Here is a 20,080-nt window from a genome sequence, read left to right as displayed (position 1 = left end):
ATAATATAAGACTTTTATATACCAACTGGTGAGTTTATCATAGTTCATGTCCCAGGTCATAGTGCTTGAAGTTTGTTATGTCAAGGCAGGCCATCCCATTCTGTATCAATCAGGCATAAACTAACCCGAATTTTATATGAGGAAACATTCCTAAAATCGAAAGACGGGTGACCTGCATACAGTCCTCAGAACCGTGAAAGTGTCTGTGGGCTCTGCCGCAGGCTCTAAGCGGCCGAGGTCTGGGAGCTATTGGAGAACACACGTGACGCTGGGATCAGGCCCGTGCTGGGAGCCCCCAGCGCCCCACTCCCTGGGTGGGTGGTCTGTAGGGCCCTCCAGCTCTTAGACAAGGCAAGCCCATGGGTTCTCAGCTGGCCACTACCCTGCTGGAGCGCGTCTGCCTGTATCTTGCCCATCACGAGATGAAGAATGTGTGTCTTTACTGATCTGGCAGCTACTTAGTGTGAATGCTTCACTTTGCGTAAGAATGTTCGGAGGACGCACGGCCCCAACAACGGGAGTGCCCGGGGAGGGTCCACGGCTTAGAGGGGGGAGTGTAGAAGTGCATGATGGAGCGCATGCAGCGGTCCGAGCTCAGTGAAGGGCTCCAGAAGAGCATGGGCAGGGCCATGGATTCTGCAGGACAAGGAGAGGCCACAAGAGACCACGTGGGCTCAGTGGGAGCCACAGCATTTCAGTACGGCTCAAGCACATCACCCCGTGGAGAAATGGTGATGCGGTGAGAGAGCTCATAGGCCTGGTGTCAGAACTGGAATGGGCACTGGAAGGTAGCGAGGGGCAGTCACTCCAGCAACAGCGTAACATGGGCTGCAGGGAGGGGAGGTTAGGACTGAAGCAGAAGGACCCACTGCCCAGCTTTCCTTAGCAAACTTTCAAAATATTATTATTAATCATAAATAATTCTTTCCAAAGCCCCATACTGCCCAGCTCTATGAAAGAGATGCGTAAGGAAAGGCCTTTGGAGCCCAGATTCCAACACCTGCATGCCAACCAGCCTGACCTCACCCGGGTGGGGGTAAGTCACCCACAGGAAGCCACAGGCGTGGGCCAAATTATGCAGGGGACCTGAGGTAACAATAGTCAATCGCATCGAGCATTCACAGCAGCAATGGCGTGGTACTTATTCGGATACTTTATTGCCTGCTGCATCCAACCACAGGCTAGGAAGCACAGTGGTACAGTAATTAAGAACTAAGGGTTTGGGGTCAAAGAATTCTAGTTTTTAATCCTGTTTGGTCACTTACTAACTGCATGACAATGGACAAGGTACTTAATCTCTTTGATGCACATCATCTTATTGTAAAATGGAAATAAACTTATACCTACCTACAGAACGTTATAAAAACCAATGTGTTAATATGTGCAAAATTCTTATGTTTCTCATTTATAGTAAGCATTAAGTCAAAAGTACTACGATATTTATAATGAGTAGCTAATAAGTGATGAAGTGATTACTACGATGATGGTTGGGACGAGGAAGACAAAATTCACCAGAATGACTTCTGCAGCCAGAGCTAAAGGACAGAAAGGAAAATCGAACAAACAAATAACACACATACGCCCAAGGAGAAACATGTAGTTAAAGATCACCTCTATCCCTTCAGAACACATCTGCAGAAAGGACAGGTTCAAGCTAGCCTCTGGGTGATAGATACATTGTAGCTTATTAGTAAAGGCAGTGTTGGACAGAAGTTACAGCGTAACGACGTACAGTAACTCCAACGTCGTGCAGGCAGGCGGGAACAGTGGCTTGTCAGCAGCTCTAAGAAGTAATGAAAATGTCACAGGATCCCAAAATGCTGGTATAAAGACAATTCTCGTAACATCAAAACATATCTCAAAAGTACCAGACAATTCAAGATTGATGGAATATTGAGAAAATTTTCTTAATAACAAGAAAGATTATTCTTAATTGGTCTGTTTTTGTAAATTGTGACTTGCGAGTACTTCACATGGGATAGTCACAGAAGGCTAAACACAGAAAAAGGGTGGCTGAGATATTCAGAGCGCTAGGTGACATCTCACGAGGCAAGAGAATGAGCGGATTTAATATCCCAACAGCAACGGTTCTACCACAACTACTGAAACATGCGGGCCAGCAAACAAAGCTCGTGTGCCTTCCTGAATGTGACTGTCCACACAAAATCGTCTCCTTACTTGAAGGCATTCAGTTTTTGTTTCAGTACCAACCCACGCTTTGTCCTGAGGAGACTGACTCACTGAGACAAGAGTGAAGGCAAGCCAGGACCAAATACACACGCCTCCTTCCTTCCTGATGATGTGTTTGTGGGTTAGACTGATACTAGCTTCTGAGATGTATTTTCTGTTCTGTTTATTGATGTGGCTGTGGTCAGCCAGGGGTGCGACAACGCTCCCTCTGGTTGCCCAGCATATCCAGTAAGTAACAGTAGCAGCCACACTCTGTCTGCACTGGGGTTAACAAAACTGATCAATTCTCTCTCTCTCTCTCTCTCTCTCTCACACACACACACACACACACACACACACACGCACAGCCTGGGGAAGGCCTGATGGGGAGGCGTCTCCAACCATATACACCAAACCATTCATCTTCCATTGGGTCGTGTTGCCAGAGGAAGGACAGCTCCAGTCCGCAATCCGCGGCAGCCACGGTGACAAAGATCTGCAGAGATCGGGGAGCAACAGACCAGATCCTTCCTGACAGTGAACAATGCAGGTGAACCGCTCTCAGAGGCATCCGGTGCTGTAACAATACTCATTTTAGTGACTGGAAGTTGGAATTTTTACTATTACTCTAGACTATCACCTTCCATTGGTCAAGTCTGGAGTTGTCTCTTCCCCCCTGAAGATTTTATCTATTTATTTGACAGAGACAGAGACAGCAAGAGAGAGAACACAAGCAGGGGGAGTGGAAGAGAAGGCGGCTTCCCACTGAAGGGAGCCCAGGACCTTGGGATCACGACCTGAGCCAAAGGCAGACGCCCAACAACTGAGCCACCCAGGTGCCCCTAGAATTGTCTTGTTAAAAGCTAAAATGGACGGGCCTTGACACCTGGATATGGGGTGGGGAACAATGACTCTAAGGTCATGCCCCCCGTGACGGCTGGGAGATGGAGGCCACCCCAGAGGAAGTGAATGATAATAAGCAAGTTCTGGTCACACTGAGTGCGGAGTTCAGGTGTTTGGAAACAGAAGACCCCTGTGCCCTAGGCTGAGACACAGGTGTGAGAGCCGCAGCGGTGACCAGAAGGACTCCCGAGAGCAGCCTGGCGGAGCACCGAGATGAGCAGCGTGACGGCAGGGATCCGGCTCTGCGGCGACTACAACCCCTGGGCCTAAAATGGGTGTTGGCAGCTGGGAGGAGCTCATTGATGTTCGCTACTAAAATGAAATTCAAGGGTCAGTTCGAGATGGATCTGAGAAGAAACACTCCAAGGATCATGAGCACAGATGTCAAACCAGCAGAGAGCGCAGCAGTTTCCAGAAGAAGGAGGAAACCTTTCCCGAATCCTCCTGCCACGGTGATGGGCCATCTGCTTACGATCCTGACACATCTCTCCCTGTCCCGACTCACACAGGAGGCTTTAGGTCCGTTCAGCATACGGATTCCGTTTTTAAAGGGTAGCCTTCTCTCCTGGATCTATGGCAATGACCTGTGCTACTTTCCAGCTCCTCCTCCTTGTGATCCTGAGGAAGACTGTAAGCACGCTGAGTAATGATCTCCCTAGAAATGGAGAACAGATGCGCCCTTCCTGCAGCCTCCCCATCCCCGTCCATCGATGGGGACCCCACCTCCAACCCCTGGAACCTAATGATTCCTCAACACCTTCTCACCAATAGCGTGCCTGAGCTGGGGTTACTGCCCTGGGTGCTGCCTTCCGTGTTCTAATCATTCTAGGAACACTGTGTTATGGCCTGTGGAGCCCCCACACTGCTGAGGGCTGGCACAAAATGAGACAGACCCTTCTGAATCCCCACTGTGGAGGGCAGCAAATGGGGCAAGTCTCCCAGCACTGGGGTGGGTCCCGGCCTCTCCCGGCCTCTCCCGGCCTCCATGGTTTAATCGCCGCTATGTCACGGGGCCTAATTTTCTCCTCTACCCAGCAGCAGGGTACTTTGTGCAATCCCTATTTCAGAACGAATCTCATTATGTTTAAAATAGGTTTTTCAAAGAAACCTTATAAAGGCTATTACAATTATTTGCAGATTCCATTACTATAATATTGCCAGAGTCAAATGTATGAATTAGGACATGGAAGGCTAAGGCAGGGAGTCTGAACTGGCTCTAAATGAAGGCGTCCCGACGTCAGATCAGAGTACACACAACAGCTGTCGTGAAGTTCTAGGATGCCTGTCATCTACGGAAGGCACGTTTCTATACACACACACGCACACACACAGGCACAGATATGTGCCACTCACACACATCTTTTATCCTGCTTAAATTACGAGGTCGGTAGGTATGTGCGTATGTACCTGCCCGTACAGACATCTGTCACGTTAGTGAAGACAGGACGGTGCTGAGGGACACTGGGAGCGTGACTGCCTGCGGCTCTCGGGCCAGGACCGGCCGCGGACAAGGGGAAGCACCCGCCAGCCTCCGGGTACAGCCCGCAGGCGCCTGCAGCAGCCCCCGCGGACCCCGCGGTCACCAGCGGGTACCCGGAGTCTCACTTCAGTGAGGCCGTGGTTTACCTTCTCGGTCCTGAGGACACAAGATTCACACAGGCACGTGGTGCCGCGCTCTGAGAAGGTCTGGGCTGGGGGCACTTCCTGCCCGCCCGGACGGTTCGGACACAGACGACAAACACGGCCGGTCGGGGAAGCTGAGGCAAGCAAGCCGCAGCCCGGCCGCGCGGGGACGGGGACGTCACCAGGCAGCACACGGGCCCCGCACTGCAGCTCGCCCGTGGCCGGGCCCGCTGCAGGTGCCGCCGGGCTGTGTCACCTCCGTGTACACACAGGTATCCCGCGGAGCCCGAGGCCATCCCCGGAGGACCTACTGGGACTGCGCTTCCTACTGTGGCGCTGACAGCGCGACGAAAACACAGAGTCCGCTCCCCTGCAGTCAAAGCACATTTAAGAGACCGTCCAGGAGAGGGGTCCAGCCAGCATGAGGCAGTAGGCACCTCGTGAAGGTGACCTTGAGGACGAACGTCTAGGGTGAAGACAGAGCGTGTATACCAGCCACTGAAGTGGCGGCTGCCGTGTCTCGATCAAGCACCACGAACAAACACAAGGACACTAAAAGGACTTCAGTGCCCTTAAAACTTGACTTGCCTAACTCTGAAGATTTGTTGTTCAATACGTTGGGTTTAGGAATATGAAAATCCATATACATTTATGATTTAGTATGTAAAATAAGCTTTCCCTTAAGAGCATCACATACTTAAAACCAAAGCAAAAAAAAAAAAAAAAATATATATATATATATATATACACCTATATGTTCAAAACCTTCACCAAGGAGGCATCATCTGAAAACCCCACGACTATCTCGCGGCGACTGAACGTACAATGTTCTGCAATAACTTGCAGCCGCTGTTGCAGGAGGCCGCCCGGCACCCCTCGTTCTGCACAGGCCATGAGCAGCTCCCCGGGGCGGGGAGGGCGGGGAGCGCTCACCTGGAGGATGGACACGGTCTGGGAGAAGTGGTGCTGCTCCATGGTGGACGTGGAGTAGAGAGCCGCCAGCGGGTGGTCGAACTTCTGCAGGTAGCTGTTGCTGAAGCCTCTGTGGTCCAGGTCATGACACAGGCACGCGATCAGCAGTCCTTTGCGCTTCAAGAAAACACGACAGAGTGCACATGTTCAAAACCAAGCAGCGGTGGGACGCCATCTGGGCTTCTCGCGCCGCTCGTGTGGACGGGCTCCTGGCCCGGCAACAGCCCACTTTCTTAGGAAGGTCTGAAATCCCAGATAGTCTAGCTTCGTTTTAAACCTCTTTCTTTGTTTTTCTGGTTTATGAACTTGACAACGGAATTATTCTGGACTTTTCTGGCTCAACTTTGGGGAAAAGTACAAATGGTATCAAATGAACGCAAATGTACCGGAGAATTCCAGAGAAAGCACATCTGCACAAGGAGAGGACAGTTACGGCCCTTCATTCAAAAATCCACTCAGTGTTAAGTTTCAACAATGCGGTTGCTACTACAGAGAAATGAGGACTAAAACAGGTAAGTCATATAGCTTATGACAAAACCGCACAATTGTACAGAGAAAGGCAGAGCCGGTGAAGTGTCACAGCAGAGCAGGCAGGAGCAGGTGAAGTGTCACAGCAGGCGGGGCGGGCCGCGGAAGCTGAAGGAGAGAAGCAGGAGGCCTGGGCGGGAGCGGGGGAAGGGGCGGCACCGGCTCCAGGGTAAGCCTCCCTCAGGGGGTTAGAGGGGGATCAGAGGGCGGCGGGGACTGTGGGCCGAGGACAGAGAAGAGCGGCAGAAAGGGGAGCTGACAATCTTCGAGGCCTTATTTCCTGTGGGAACCAGGGAAGGACTACGGGGTTTTTAGCAGAGCAGTGATATCATCCAACTTACACTTTTGAAAGATTACCCCGTGGGCAATTGTACTGAGAACAGACTCCAGGAGGAAAGAGAGACTGGTGAGGAGGGTTTGTCGTAATTCAGGCAAAAGCTTGGACCAGAGGCAGCACTGGGGGGGGCCCAGAAGACGTGATTAAATCGGGGTGAGCTCTACAGGCAGGGTCAGCAGGATTTCCGGACAGTCTGGGTGTGAGCCAAAGGGAGAGCAGGGCAGGGGAGGAAGACCGGAGTCAAGCACGGCCACAAGCGGCTTCACCCTGGCAAGTGCAGGACTGACATCGGCGGACGTGGGGACAGCTGCGGGGGAAGCAGGCTGGAGGAAAGGGCTCAGGGCTTCGGTTTCAGACCAACGAGCTTCAGGGGACATTCTGAGCTGACGCTGGCCTCTTCTAGTCTAACCTTCTGTGGTGGGGGGAGGCAGGTCTCAGCTGGAGAAAGAGGGTGTCCGTGTATACGGTGTTTTGGGCCACCAGACTGGCTGGGCCCACCAACGTCGCTGTTCGGGGTTGGAGGAGGCCAGAGGTCTGCGCCCTCAAGTATTCCAACTTTCAGAAGGCTGAAGGAAGATAAAACAGCAAACCACCCCCAAAGCGACCCCCAAACCTATGTGACCAGAAGAAGCCAACAGCGTTGGGGGTCCTGGAGCCATGGGGAGGCAGTGACTCAAGGATCTGAAATGCAAGCACTGACGCTCAGTGGGCGAGGCGCAGGGCACTGGGGACCGGCCCAGGGCATTTTCGGGGGTGGGTGGGGCAGAAGCCTGGTCCCAGGCGGTTTCAGAAAAAAGGGGGAAGGAGCGGGAGCCGGCCAAGGAGGCAGCGCGGCCATGGGTTTGTGGCAAGGGAGGACTGAGAAGTCGGGAGAGAACCGAGCGGAGAGGCCGGTCAAGGGGGTGTGTGAGGATGGAGGAACAGGGCGCTCGGCACAGACAAGCCCGTGCCGGGGGGGAAAACACGCGGAGGGAGGAGGCGAGGGGTGAATCGGTGAATCGCCAGAGCAGGTCCCCTGGGGGGTGGAGGCGGTGCGGGTCAGGAGGAGAGGCCGGCTCTGGAGGGGAGCCTGGCGCGTGTTGTGGTGAGTGTGTGAAGTCAGAGCCCGCAGCGGGAGACGCTGACAGGCAGGAGGGGGTCTGCCGAAGGCCCGCAAGTCGAACGGGGTGCCTCCCTCCGCCCCGCTCCTTTCTGGTCGTCATTGAGCAGACCTCGATTCTGCTGCCAACCTGCTGGGCGGGAAGGCCTCCCAGAGCACTGGCACCCGTCACCTGCTGGCTCGGAGGACACCTGAGTTAGCTACGTTCTGGGGATGCTTTGGGTTTGGGGTTGTTCCCAAATTTTCTGCTGTTGTCAACCACGATGAATCTGGTAAGAAATTTCAAGGTCTTTTGTTTGCTTTTTAAAGATCTCATTTATTTATTGTTTTTTAAAGATCTTATTTGTTTGTTTGTCAGAGAGGCAGGCAGAGAGGGAGAAGGAAGCAGGCTCCCTACTGAGCAGGGAGCCCGATGCAGGCCTTGCTTGATTCCAGGACCCTGAGATCATGACCTGAGTCAAGGGCAGAGGTTTTAATCCACTGAGCCACCCAGGTGCCCAGAAATGTCAAGGTTTTAAAATCTTGGACAATAGGTAAAAGCTATTATGTACATTTTCCCCACTCTTTTTTACCTATTTTATTTTTATTGACATAAAGTTCAACTGTTTGATTAAAAGTATGCCAGAATCAAGCATGTGAAAATAATTTACAAAGTGAAGAATTATCTTTAACATACTCATTTAGCAAGATCAAATGCTAATTTTTTTCAAAAAAATATTTTATTCACATAGTTGAAAGAGAGAGAGAGAGACAGAGACAGAAAGAGCGCAAGTGGGGGTGGGTAGAGGGAGAGAAGCAGATGCCCTGCTGCGCAGAGAGCCCAACGCTGGGCTGGATCCGCGGACCCTGAGATCATGACCTGAGCAGAAGGCAGAAGCTTAACCTCCTAAGCCACCCAGGCGCCCCTAAAATGATAGTTTCTAATAGCTCCATCAGAGATTAAATATCTCTTTTAAAAAATATATTTTATTTTATTCTTTTTTTTTTTTAAAGATTTTATTCATTTATTTGACAGACAGAGATCACAAGTGGGCAGAGAGGCAGGCAGAGAGAGAAGAGAAAGCAGACTCCCTGCTGAGCAGAGAGTCTGATGCGGGGCTCGATCCCAGGACCCTGGGATCATGACCTGAGCTGAAGGTAGAGGCTTTAACCCACTGAGCCACCCAGGCACCCCTAAAATGATAGTTTCTTTTTTTTTTTTTTTTTTTTTTTAAAGATTTTATTTATTTATTTGACAGAGAGAGATCACAGTAGACAGAGAGGCAGGCAGAGAGAGAGAGAGGGAAGCAGGCTCCCTGCTGAGCAGAGAGCCCGATGCGGGACTCGATCCCAGGACCCTGAGATCATGACCTGAGCCGAAGGCAGCGGCTTAACCACTGAGCCACCCAGGCACCCCTAAAATGATAGTTTCTAATAGCTCCATCAGAGATTAAATATCCCTTTTAAAAAATATATTTTAAATTTTTACACGTTATTTTGGGATTATTTTTAGCCAGAAGAACTGGACTTCTTGTGAAAACATGATGATATCATTCTAAAGATGAATTAGGAACTTAAATGAGTTAATCTATAGCTGCAAATTTTCTCACTTTTCTTATAATTTTCCATTTTTGAATGTATATTTCAAGGTAATTTGGAAGTATAGTTTCCATGGTTGTCGAAGTCACAGGCTATCCTATGGCAAATAAGACAATGAGATTCCTTCCTTAAAAGGAACTAAATGGAAAAAGTGTTGAATGTCTTAGAAATACGGGATTCTTGTGAAAACATGATGATATCATTCTAAAGATGAATTAGGGGCACCTGGGTGGCTCAGTGGGTTAAGCCGCTGCCTTCGGCTCAGGTCATGATCTCAGGGTCCTGGGATCGAGTCCCGCATCGGGCTCTCTGCTCAGCAGGGAGCCTGCTTCCTCCTCTCTCTCTCTGCCTGCCTCTCTACCTACTTCTGATCTCTCTCTGTCAAATAAATAAATAAAATCTTTAAAAATAAAAAAAATAAAAATAAAAAGAATAAAGATGAATTTGGAACTTAAATGAGTTAATCTATAGCTGCAAATTTTCTCACTTATCTTAAAATTTTCAATTTTTGAATGTATATTTCAAGGCAATTTGGAAGTATAGTTTCCATGGTTGTCGAAGTCACAGGCTATCCTATGGCAAATAAGACAATGAGATTCCTTCCTTAAAAGGAACTAAATGGAAAAAGTGCTGAATGTCTTAGAGATAATTCAATGAAATGGAAAATCAGAATAATTTATATGAAAAAAGAACACATTTCATCTTTTCTTGGTAATACGTTTTGTCTGGCTGACTAAGCCCTACCAAGAGATGACTAAGGAAAGAAGGAAACATTTGGACTCTTTAGAGTAGCACTTCCCCCCCCAACAACATACCTTCCCAGCTCCCTGCCCAGACTGTGCATTTGGTCTGACGGGAGAGAACAGCTGCAGGACTGGCCCTGAGAGGCGCTGGGTTCTAGTGCAAACGTGCCCTTGGGAGAAGCACAAGTTCCTTGACTCGGGGATGCGGAAGCCCCTTCTCCGCACGGTCTGGGGCAGAAGACCAGTTTTATGGAGGAGAGGAGAGGGGACTCAACGCTGGGACCATGTCGGGGTGTGACACGCCTGGCAGTTGCGTCACCGAGTGCAGGGCTGGGCAGCGGCGCACGGAAGGACCAGGCGGCTGCCAGTCGCTCAGCGTTACCAGCTCTGGGCATGTCAAGCCAGGAAAGTCAGGGAAGCCTCACAGAGCCTACTTTCTCGTGGGACAGGGTATCAGATACACATTTATGTCTCGACCGTCTTTAATGATTCAGTGTCCTGCGCTCTCAACTCAGCAGGATACGCCTGCATTCCCCAGGGCACAGCACGAGGAGAAAGGCAGGCTTTGTTTACCTAAGGAAGACTTCCAGAAGACAAAAACGGGGAGAGAGACCATTAAACTAGTGTTTCCTCAGTGGGAATTTCTGTACCAACATCTCTCGTGCAGATAATACGACAAACCCACGGGCCCGGCAACTTCACAAGTGTCTCCCACTGCGCTCCTGACCTGCCGTGGAATCCCACGTCACGCACCCCCCGGGGCCGGTGCGCGGACGCGCGTGTGGAAGTGCACGCGGGCACGTGGAACAGGAAGAGCAGGTGTGTGTGCACGCACCTCCAGGTCGGTGAAGAGCCCGTGGTTGTTCTGCAGGATGGCGTACATGCAGTGTGCCACGGTGACGGCGTGCTTCCAGTTGTGGTACGGCACCCGCCGGTAGTTCTTCTTCACAGACATAATAAAGCGACACAACTTTTCAAGCTCAAAGCTGCGTGGAGAAGACAGTGTTATGACAGAAACTGGGAATGAGTCAGTACGTCGTAGCTAGAACTCTGGCCCCAACACATACGTCTGAGCCCACCCGGACGCGTGCGCCGGGCCCCACTCCCCACCCCCGTCTCCTCGTCCGCTGGGAAGGGGGGCTCTTGCCGAGCCTCCGATCTGACACACTCACTAGTCCCCCGGGGAGCACACAGCAGAACCAGCTCCCTGGCAGTCACTGCATCGTCCCCGCCTCCAGCACTTCCCACACCCCACCGTGCTCAGCAAACATTTTATCACCCTGTCCAAGGGTGTTTTGAGCTCATGTTTTCCAAAAAGCACACCGAGATTCATGAGCTGCCGTCTGGAGACCATGAGAATTCCCCAGATGAGTGACTGTCCTTTCAAAATGGACCCGAGGTACCACGGCACACTCAAACTACTGAGTGTGGCTAATGGCCACACCAAAATCCTGACACAGGGCATAGTGACATTGCTACTCTGTTTTATTTCTACTCATCTGAGGTCCCAGCAGCTCTCCTGAGGAATTTAAGGCTGCTTAAAACAAAAATACATCAATATAAAACCGGGTTCTTTAAAATACTAAGGAGATGAGAGTTCATTAAAAAAAAAACTTCTAAGATACACAGCCTTTTTATTTCCCACTGAAAATTTTCATGTCCTTGAAATATAAGGTATGTCATTATAAGAGTTCCAACTGGTCAAACTCCCGAAGGATATTCAGGAAATGATTGGAGTTTATTACCCCGTGCACGTCCTCACAAAGGAGCAATTTATGAAAGTGACTGACAGAGGTTAAGAGAGGACACAGAACTCAATAGCAAGGGAGCGACAGTTTGGTTCCAGAGCAACTAAGAGCCTCTATAACCACTTAATGACTAAATGAGTGGAGAAGAGAAAATGAAAATCATTCTTTGCATTTTTAGCATGTGAGCTGACGCTGTAAAAGGGTACGTGCAAAGTCCTGAAAGGCCCCTCGGGCAGGCCGCAGGAGAGGGGAAGGACCCACGGGGAAGGCAGCCACAGTCGAGTCCCTAGTAGTGCGCTCGGCGTGGAATCAGGAGACCTGTCTCCTTCACACCTGTCCTATGGAGGCTGACAGCTGATGCTAAATTCAGTGCATGTTTTCCAAAACTCACCTTCACACGGTATGTGATTCGGTGGAGCGACCATCCCTACCTTTTCCCATCACACAGCCTACGGTAATTTCCACCTACGATTCTACCATTACCTGGCAGACACATGGTTGGTCGCCAAGGACAGCCACCCTGGCAAAGAGCTTGGCAGGCTGGAAAGGGGATCCAAGAAGACCATCAATCTGTCCAACTATCTCAGCCTTTTTTATTTAGAGATTTTGAAAAAATTATTTATATATGGCATATTTTCAGATACTTATCAACCAAGAAAGTGACAAGGCATTTAGGCAGGGGAAGGCAGAGGACGTGTCACTCAACAGCTTCAGACGGAAGTTTTTACGTCGTTCATACCAGGATGTCCCACAGGACCGATGGACCATGTACACAAAAATTCCAGGCCACATGTTTTCAAAAGGACCAATGTCAAAGTGGAATCTGAAATGAAAAGAACATGAGGTTGATTAGCAAACATAATCAGGATAAACATAAGAACAAATAAAGTAATTTAACTTTTTGTCGATTAAGACAAAAAAACCCCAAAAAACAAAAAAACAAAAAACACTGGGAATTCAGCCAGCCTTTTCCTGTCTTCTCAGTCACATCTTTGTTGTATTTAAATGTTTCCAAGAGGAAATTCCACACATTCCCTTGGGAACTTAGCCCAATATTTAAGCCATTGCTTAACTTTCTATTAAACAATCTGTAACAAATGACGTTGTGGTTGTTATCAGAGCAATAAAAGAGTACAAAATAATTGTATTATGAATCCTACACATTTTACACAACTCCTAGACCCAGGGGAGGGGGGTGGGGTATTTTTTAAGAATTTTTTTAGAGTTAAAAATTACTCTATCTCCTATAGAAGTCCAAAGGAAAAACTTCATAAAGACAAACATCCAATGTTATTACCTATTTTTCATTTGCTAACTTAATTACTAACATTTAGCCCAAGTAAACACAATGGTATAATAGTAAAAGAAACCATGTTCCCCTAGTTATCCTTCTGACACCAAATGTGTGAGTTTTCCACACCAAGCAATTCTCCAACCCTCTGCAGACACCAACTGCAATTTGATTTACACCTGACACTGCCCACAGCCAGTGCAGACCACCCAGGTTAAGGGCTCAGTCCCACAAGACTGCCCCCCCACCCCCCCCACCCCCGCCCAGCTCCAGCTCTAGATGTCAATCACACGTCCTGGCCGCCCACGCTTCTGCCCACCCGCCATGAATCAGAGGTTTCCACCAAGCCCAGCTCGGGTTTAGAATGCACTGGAACGGCTCATAGAACTCAGGGAAACCCTTGACTGACTTTGCTGGTTTATCATTAAGGATAAAACTCAAGAGGCAAATGGAAGAGACACACAAGGCAAGCCACGTGGGTAGAAGGGGTGAGGAGCTTTCACGCTTCTGCAGGGGCACCGCTTTCCCAGCACCCAACGTGTTCGCCAGCCTAAAAGCTCTCCGAACCCCTTCTTTGGGGGGTTTTTGGAGGTTCCACTGCATAGCAGTATTTGATTAAATCACTGGCAACTGGTGATTAACTCACTCCCCAGTTCCTGTCCCCTCCTGGGCGGTCTGAGGGTGGCTGAAAATTACAGCCCCCAAACCACACGGCTGCTTCCTTGGGCAGCCGGACCCCATCCTCCAGTAGTCCTGCAACAGCCTAAACTCCAGTGTGGTTGGAAGAGGTTCACAATGAATGAGGAAGACATCTCTCTCATTCCAATCACTAAGGAAATTCAAGGGTTTTAGGAGCTGTGAGCCAGAAACGAGCTACAAAGACCAAAAATATATATTTCTTATTATATCAAAATACATACTATATATAAACCATTCAAAGATAAGCTGAAGTGAATAAAAACTCTTAAGAGTTTAACTGAGCAATAATCCTCTCGGATAGGGCAGTGCCAAACCGTTAGTGTTCAGAAGCGCTCTGCGGAAGGAGCCAGAAGCGACCTGTGCGCACAGAGCCAAGACGGGCCATCCCCGACCCACTGCGGCTGCCAGGCCAGCCGGCTGTCCCACCGCGCGTCCCCAGTGCGTCTGTCACATAACCGTGGGGCATTTCAGGCTCAGACTTTGGTTTGCTCCTGTGGGCTCCTCCAGCATTAGAGTGGCCGCAGTCTGGCCGCCTCCTGGCTAATTAATATTTCCGATCCTAAGGCAAATATCCGCTCTGGCCTATCCCTGCAGATCTTCGGTGTGGAGTTCGATAGTGCAGGGCCTGCACTGAGGATGAACACGCAAACCGTCACGGGTCCTGCTGCCAGGAGCTCACGTACACGAGCACGGGGTTAGGAAACAAAGTGGGAAAGCTGCGCTCACTATTACTGAATTCTAAAATCCAGTCCGTCGACTTAGGAATTACACGGAAATGAAAACCTTCAGATGCCACCTTCCGCAGAGCCATACAGACGGTGTAAAGGAGACAGCGAGAACAAGGAAAACTAACATTTAACGCATTTCAAAACGGGGTTGAGGTTGTTTCTAATGACGAAGAGATGTGGCCCTCACGTCCACGCTCTCTCATGACATGTGGCGTCCCCTGGGAAGGGACCATGGCCACCCCGGCACCGCACAGGCGACACGGGGCTTGCGGGGCTCCTTCTGCGCCCATGTCGCCCCAGGCCCGACCAACTGAGGAACCTGCCGGCGGAGAAAGAGACAGGACGGGGCGCTCACAGTTCGATCTCCTTGCAGAGGCGCACGGGGAGGCTGAAGCGCATGAGGTCCTGCCACTCCTCGGCCGTGCAGATGCTGTGGTAGGACAGCTTCTCCATCGTCACCCGGTAAATGCACTCGGAATGGCGGATTCGGTGGTACATCTGCAAGGCAGATCCGAACAAAAGGTAAGACGAAATGAGCTGAGTGTTTCAAGTAGTTCTGTCACTAGGAATCAGCCCTAGAGCTGAGACCACTGCTGTTACCCACTAACTCTCCTGACTCTGCGCTTCCATGTACCCTGACGACGCCCACATGGGCCGCTGAAGTTACAAAACGCGGAAGATAAAAACAAACAGGGCATCTCCCTTTTGAAAGACGGATCACTTCCGCATCGGGACAACCGTCTCTGGAAGGCGAGGTTCCTTGTATCTGTCCACTGGCCCCTCCCGCTTAGACCCCCAGCCCCCGGAACCGTGAGAAGTCAGGGTCTGCTGCTTCTAGACCACACGGTCTTGGTGTTGTTCTGTTCCTGCAGCCCAAACCCATGGAGAAAATTAACATTCTTTTCCTACGTCTCTTTTTAAAAGTATTTATCTTCTTGGTGATGTCAAAGTCCTTTAGTCCAGGGAATCTCAACAACGTTTGACCATGAAGTCCTTCCTCAGTAAAGAACCCGGGCGAGGCGTGCCCAGTAAATGAACAGTCCTTTAGCAGTTACCCGCATGCACGTGCCCTGTGCAGATCCACTGTTTGCATTAAAATAGAAATAGAAAAATATAGAAATACAAAGTACTTACCTTTAATATTTTATTACTGAGCAAGATTCTTTTCATTCTCATTAGACAATTACCTATTTTATAATTAAAGCACTAATTAAGTATGTTATCAACTGTCAAGTTTTTTCTTTAGTAATCTGTGAGATGGCGATGTTAAGGTCTGGGTTCAGTCTGATTTATTTCAATACCTAGAGATTTTCAGTTATACTATCGGAGAAAGACATGCCAAAAAGAATGTGGATCCAAATGGAATACAGGACTGGTTATTCTTACGCATCACACTTAGAGTGTCGTTCCGTAGCCAGTAACATTTCTGGCTTAAATTCACATAACTTCCCATTTCCCCTGAGAACCGACAAGCAAGTTAGGCATCATCCACCCGGTCCAAAACCAATGAGACTTCATGAAACTCTTCATGGGGAAGACTTTAGTAAGGTAAAGCTGTTTCATAAAGTAAAGCCATAAAAAAAAAACATTCCATTTTAGAGGAAGAAAGAGGTAAAAGGGAATACAGAACAATGGGACAAACAGAAAACAAGACGGCAGATTTGTACTTAAACGTAAGATGCGCCAGTGGAGACATCCTGGTTAAAGGCTGCCTGACGGGATAAACAAGCAAGACCCAGCTTATGCTGCTCACGAGAATCCTAAATGAAACGAGATGAATGCAGAGAGGGAGACAGCCCGTAAGAGAATTCCAATCTCAGGAAACAAACTGAGGGTTGCTGAAGAGAAGGGGCAGGGGAGGGAGGGGAGGCCGGGGGATGGGCGTGGGGGAGGTATGTGCTATGGTGGGAAAAAATAAACAAATTAAAAACAATTAAAGACCCGGGGCGCCTGGGTGGCTCAGTGGGTTAAGCCACTGCCTTCGGCTCAGGTCATGATCTCAGGCTCCTCGGATCGAGCCCCGCATCGGGCTCTTTGCTCAGCAGGGAGCCTGCTTCCTCCTCTCTCTCTCTCTGTCTGCCTCTCTGCCTACTTGTGATCTCTCTCTGTCAATAAATAAAATCTTAAAAAATAAATAAAAAAAAATTAAAGACCTAAATAAGGTAAACTGATGGAAAGGACACACCACTTAACACCAGTCAAAAGAAAGCCCGAGTGGCTGGCTTAATCCCAGAGAAAGTAGACTCCGGAGCAAAGACTATTACCAGGGATAACGAAGGATTATTTCAAATGACAAAGGAGCACATATGTCAAGAGGACACTGTGTTCCTAAACAACAGCTGGTTTTCAACAGCTGTGTCCAGGCAAGAGGGCGGAGAAAGGACAGCAAGTGTGACAAACAGTGCCGGACCAAGTGACACTCACGTGCAAATAAATAAATGAAAGATGCCCCTTGCCTTCAACCATATGCAAAAACTTACTCAAATGGATCACAGACTTAAATGTAAAACCTACACTTCTATAAAAAAACATAGGAGAAAATAGTTGTGACCTTAGGTTAGGCAAAGAGATCTTTGATACAATGCTAACAGCATGATCATGAAAAGAATTAAAACTAGAGCTACCCTGTAACCCTGCAATTGCACTACTGGGTATTCGCCCCAAAGATACAGATGTAGTGAACGGAAGGGCCATCTGTACCCCAATGCTCATAGCAGCAATGGCCCTAGTCGCCAAACTGTGGAAAGAACCAAGATGCCCTTCAACGGACGAATGGATCAGGAAGATGTGGTCCATATACACTATGGAGTATGATGCCTCCATCAGAAAGGACGAATACCCAACTTTTGTAGCAACATGGACGGGACTGGAAGAGATGATGCTGAGTGAAATCAGTCAAGCAGAGAGAGTCAATTATCCTATGGTTTCACTTATTTGTGGAGCATAACAAATAGCATGGAGGACAAGGGGAGATGGAGAGGAGAAGGGAGTTGGGGTAAATCGGAGGGGAGGTGAATCATGAGAGACTGTGGACTCTGAGAAACAATCTGAGGGTTTTGGAGGGGAGGACGGTGGGGGGTCAGGTGAGCCTGGTGGTGGTTATTAGAGGGCATGTATTGCATGGAGCACTGGGTGTGGTGCGTAAACAATGAATTTTGGAACACTAAAAAGAAATAAAATAAAATAGAAAAAAAAATCCCAACTGGACTTCCTCAAGATTAATAACTGCTCTCAGAAAGAAACTGTTAAGAGAATAACAAGCCAAGCCAAACACTAGGAACAAATATTTGCAATAATTTATCTGATAAATACCTTGTGTCTAGAACAAATGAAGAACTATTAAAACTCAGTAAGAAAACAAACAGTTGTAAACAAAGAAGAGCAATTTGAGAAGACACTTTACCAAAGAAGACACAGAGATGGCAAATGCGGAGGGACTAGAACACACGCGGGTGTGCTGGGAATGTACCAGGGGCTCAGCTGCTTTGCAAAACAGTTTGGCAGTCTTCTAAACAACCCCCTCACACCTGACCAGCCAGTCCAGGTCTAGGCATTTACTCAAAGGAAACGAGAGTCACACTTACAAACACTTGTGCACAGATGCTCATGCAGCTTTATTTATAACAGTCAAAACCGAGAAATGACTCAGACGTCCATCAGCAGGTGACTGAGTAGCTCACAATATCTCAACTCAACAGAATATTCAATAATAAAAAGGAATGAACTACGCATACACGCGATGCCATCAACGAATCTCGAAATACTTGTGCTGAGTGAAAGAACCCAAGACAAAAAGGAATTCTGATTTTAGGATTCCATTTATATAAAATAACTCCAGAAAAATGCAAATTTACTATGGTAACAAAAAGCAGATCAGTGGTTACCCTAAACGGGGGTGTGGGGGTCAAGATGGGAAGGGTCATGAGGAAGGTTTCCAGGGGCACCCACAAACACGTGACACAGTGGCTGTGTCGTGACTTGGTGGCAGTGACGGTTTCCTTGGGCTGTGTGTGCGGGCACTTGTCACGCTGGACACTCGGGACACACACAGTGCACCGCGTACTTATAAACCTCAGGAAAGCTGCTTCGAAGTGCTCTGTCCGGAGTCTCTGTACAGCCTGTGAACACGCGTATGTGGGAGTCACGTGACAATACGACGGTGACAAGAATACTCGTAGACATCTGTTTCCCACGTGCTCTCTTCGCAGGATGCGTTTACTTGGAAAAGTAGCTGTTTTCTTATTCAGTGTGAATGTGACTTGCGATGCCAGAGTCAGATTAAATACTGTTTATTTGAATCTGTCTTCCAAATAATGAAATATTGACTGTACTTTGTCATCCTAAAAGACCGGCACACTTGGAATATTTATCTTTTTGTGAAAGATGAGATGTGTAGTAATATATGAATTCAGCAGCTATTCCAAGTACTTTGCCACACACAGCACAAGCGTGGGGAGCATGATAGAAACAGAAGTGCCCTTCAAACCACCTCCGTAGCGGAGTCGTGTGGGCCAGCCGGCGCACAACTCCCCACCTGAACCTGGACCAGACTACAAATGCAAAGACAGAATTCCTCTTAACTTATTCATGACTTCCCAGGGATTTTATTTTTCTTGTTTAAATTTGGGTTTAGTTTGGCCTAAACATTTAATCATGTTTGCATCCAGGTTTTGTGATGCAGCACCCAGCAGGTTAGAAGAGCTCTGGGCCCTCGCAGACAGTTCCTCTAACGACACGGCTGAGTTCATTCACGTTCACAGACAGTGTCACGTTCTTCAAAAGACACAGCGAAACCCAGGCAGATTTTAAGAGGACCGACTTCTACCTCCTTAACTTTCACACATACTCTGACCTAAAAAATGACTTTTGTTCCCCCTCCCTTTTTAAAATAACCCCTTCCTCAAATTGCTTAAACACAAAACCTCTTGAAACATAGGAAAATATGAAATACAGTATTAATGAGGTCTAATAGCAGATTCTGAAGTTTTCATAAAATATCGATGGTGGTAAATCTACACAAATCTTCAGCTGACAGATCACTGGAAATAACCTTTGATGACGGAGCTATCAGTACTTCTTGGCATCTTAGCTCAGGTGGAGTTTAAATTGAGAGAAATTGCTATAACAAAATTCTTTCTGCTATTTACTCATTAATGAAGGCAATTCTTAGGGACTTCCTCAAAAATTCCTCAGTGAGTAGGAATAACACTGTTGCTGAATAGTGGGAATCCAATTTCTCAGTATCAAAGAGCAAAGTTTCGAAGATGGAAGGGAGACAGCCAGAGGAGTTGGACGGGGTGTGATAGGATACATGTCTGGGGAAGAGAGAAGAGAATGCTGGCAGAGGCTTATGGGAAACTCTCTTCCAAATACTGAGAAAAGGAGGGAAAGCATTTCAGAGGAGAAACCTGGCAGACACCGCCTTAACCAAGTGATGAAGCCAACATCACCAGTGAAAGAATGTGTGCCTGCTAACGGGACTCGACGGGAACACATTATTCCGCCATATTCCTGTCACCATTACAACCTAATGTCATCATGCGGAAGTACCAGACAAGTCCGAATTAAGAAGCGTTCTATAAAATAACTGGCCTATGCGCTTCAGAAATACTCAGGTCATACAAGGCAAGGAGTAAGGAATGGTTCCAGATTAAAGGACACT

The 20,080-nt window shown here is 48.4% G+C and overlaps 1 protein-coding gene across 7 annotated transcripts in view; it reads right to left on the bottom strand.

Annotated features, from left to right (window-relative positions):
• Positions 1–20,080, bottom strand: part of PDE10A (phosphodiesterase 10A) — a 569,171-nt gene that overhangs the window by 37,338 nt on the left and 511,753 nt on the right. For all 7 annotated transcript variants that reach the window (XR_009354435.1, XM_059176573.1, XM_059176572.1 and 4 more), the window contains 4 exons: positions 14,774–14,916; positions 12,440–12,523; positions 10,788–10,938; positions 5,629–5,784 (listed from right to left, as the gene is read on the bottom strand). Coding sequence is in view for 6 of the 7 variants with exons in the window: in XM_059176573.1 (XP_059032556.1) it covers positions 5,629–5,784; positions 10,788–10,938; positions 12,440–12,523; positions 14,774–14,916 (534 nt within the window). In the remaining variant the exon portion in view is untranslated. The remainder of the gene's footprint in view (positions 1–5,628; positions 5,785–10,787; positions 10,939–12,439; positions 12,524–14,773; positions 14,917–20,080) is intronic.

The sequence above is a fragment of the Mustela lutreola genome, chromosome 6 (genome assembly GCF_030435805.1).
Source record: "Mustela lutreola isolate mMusLut2 chromosome 6, mMusLut2.pri, whole genome shotgun sequence".
Classification (NCBI taxonomy): Eukaryota; Metazoa; Chordata; class Mammalia; order Carnivora; family Mustelidae; genus Mustela; species Mustela lutreola.
Note: the sequence above shows the minus strand (reverse complement) of the source record. Positions and strands in the feature narration are given on the sequence as shown.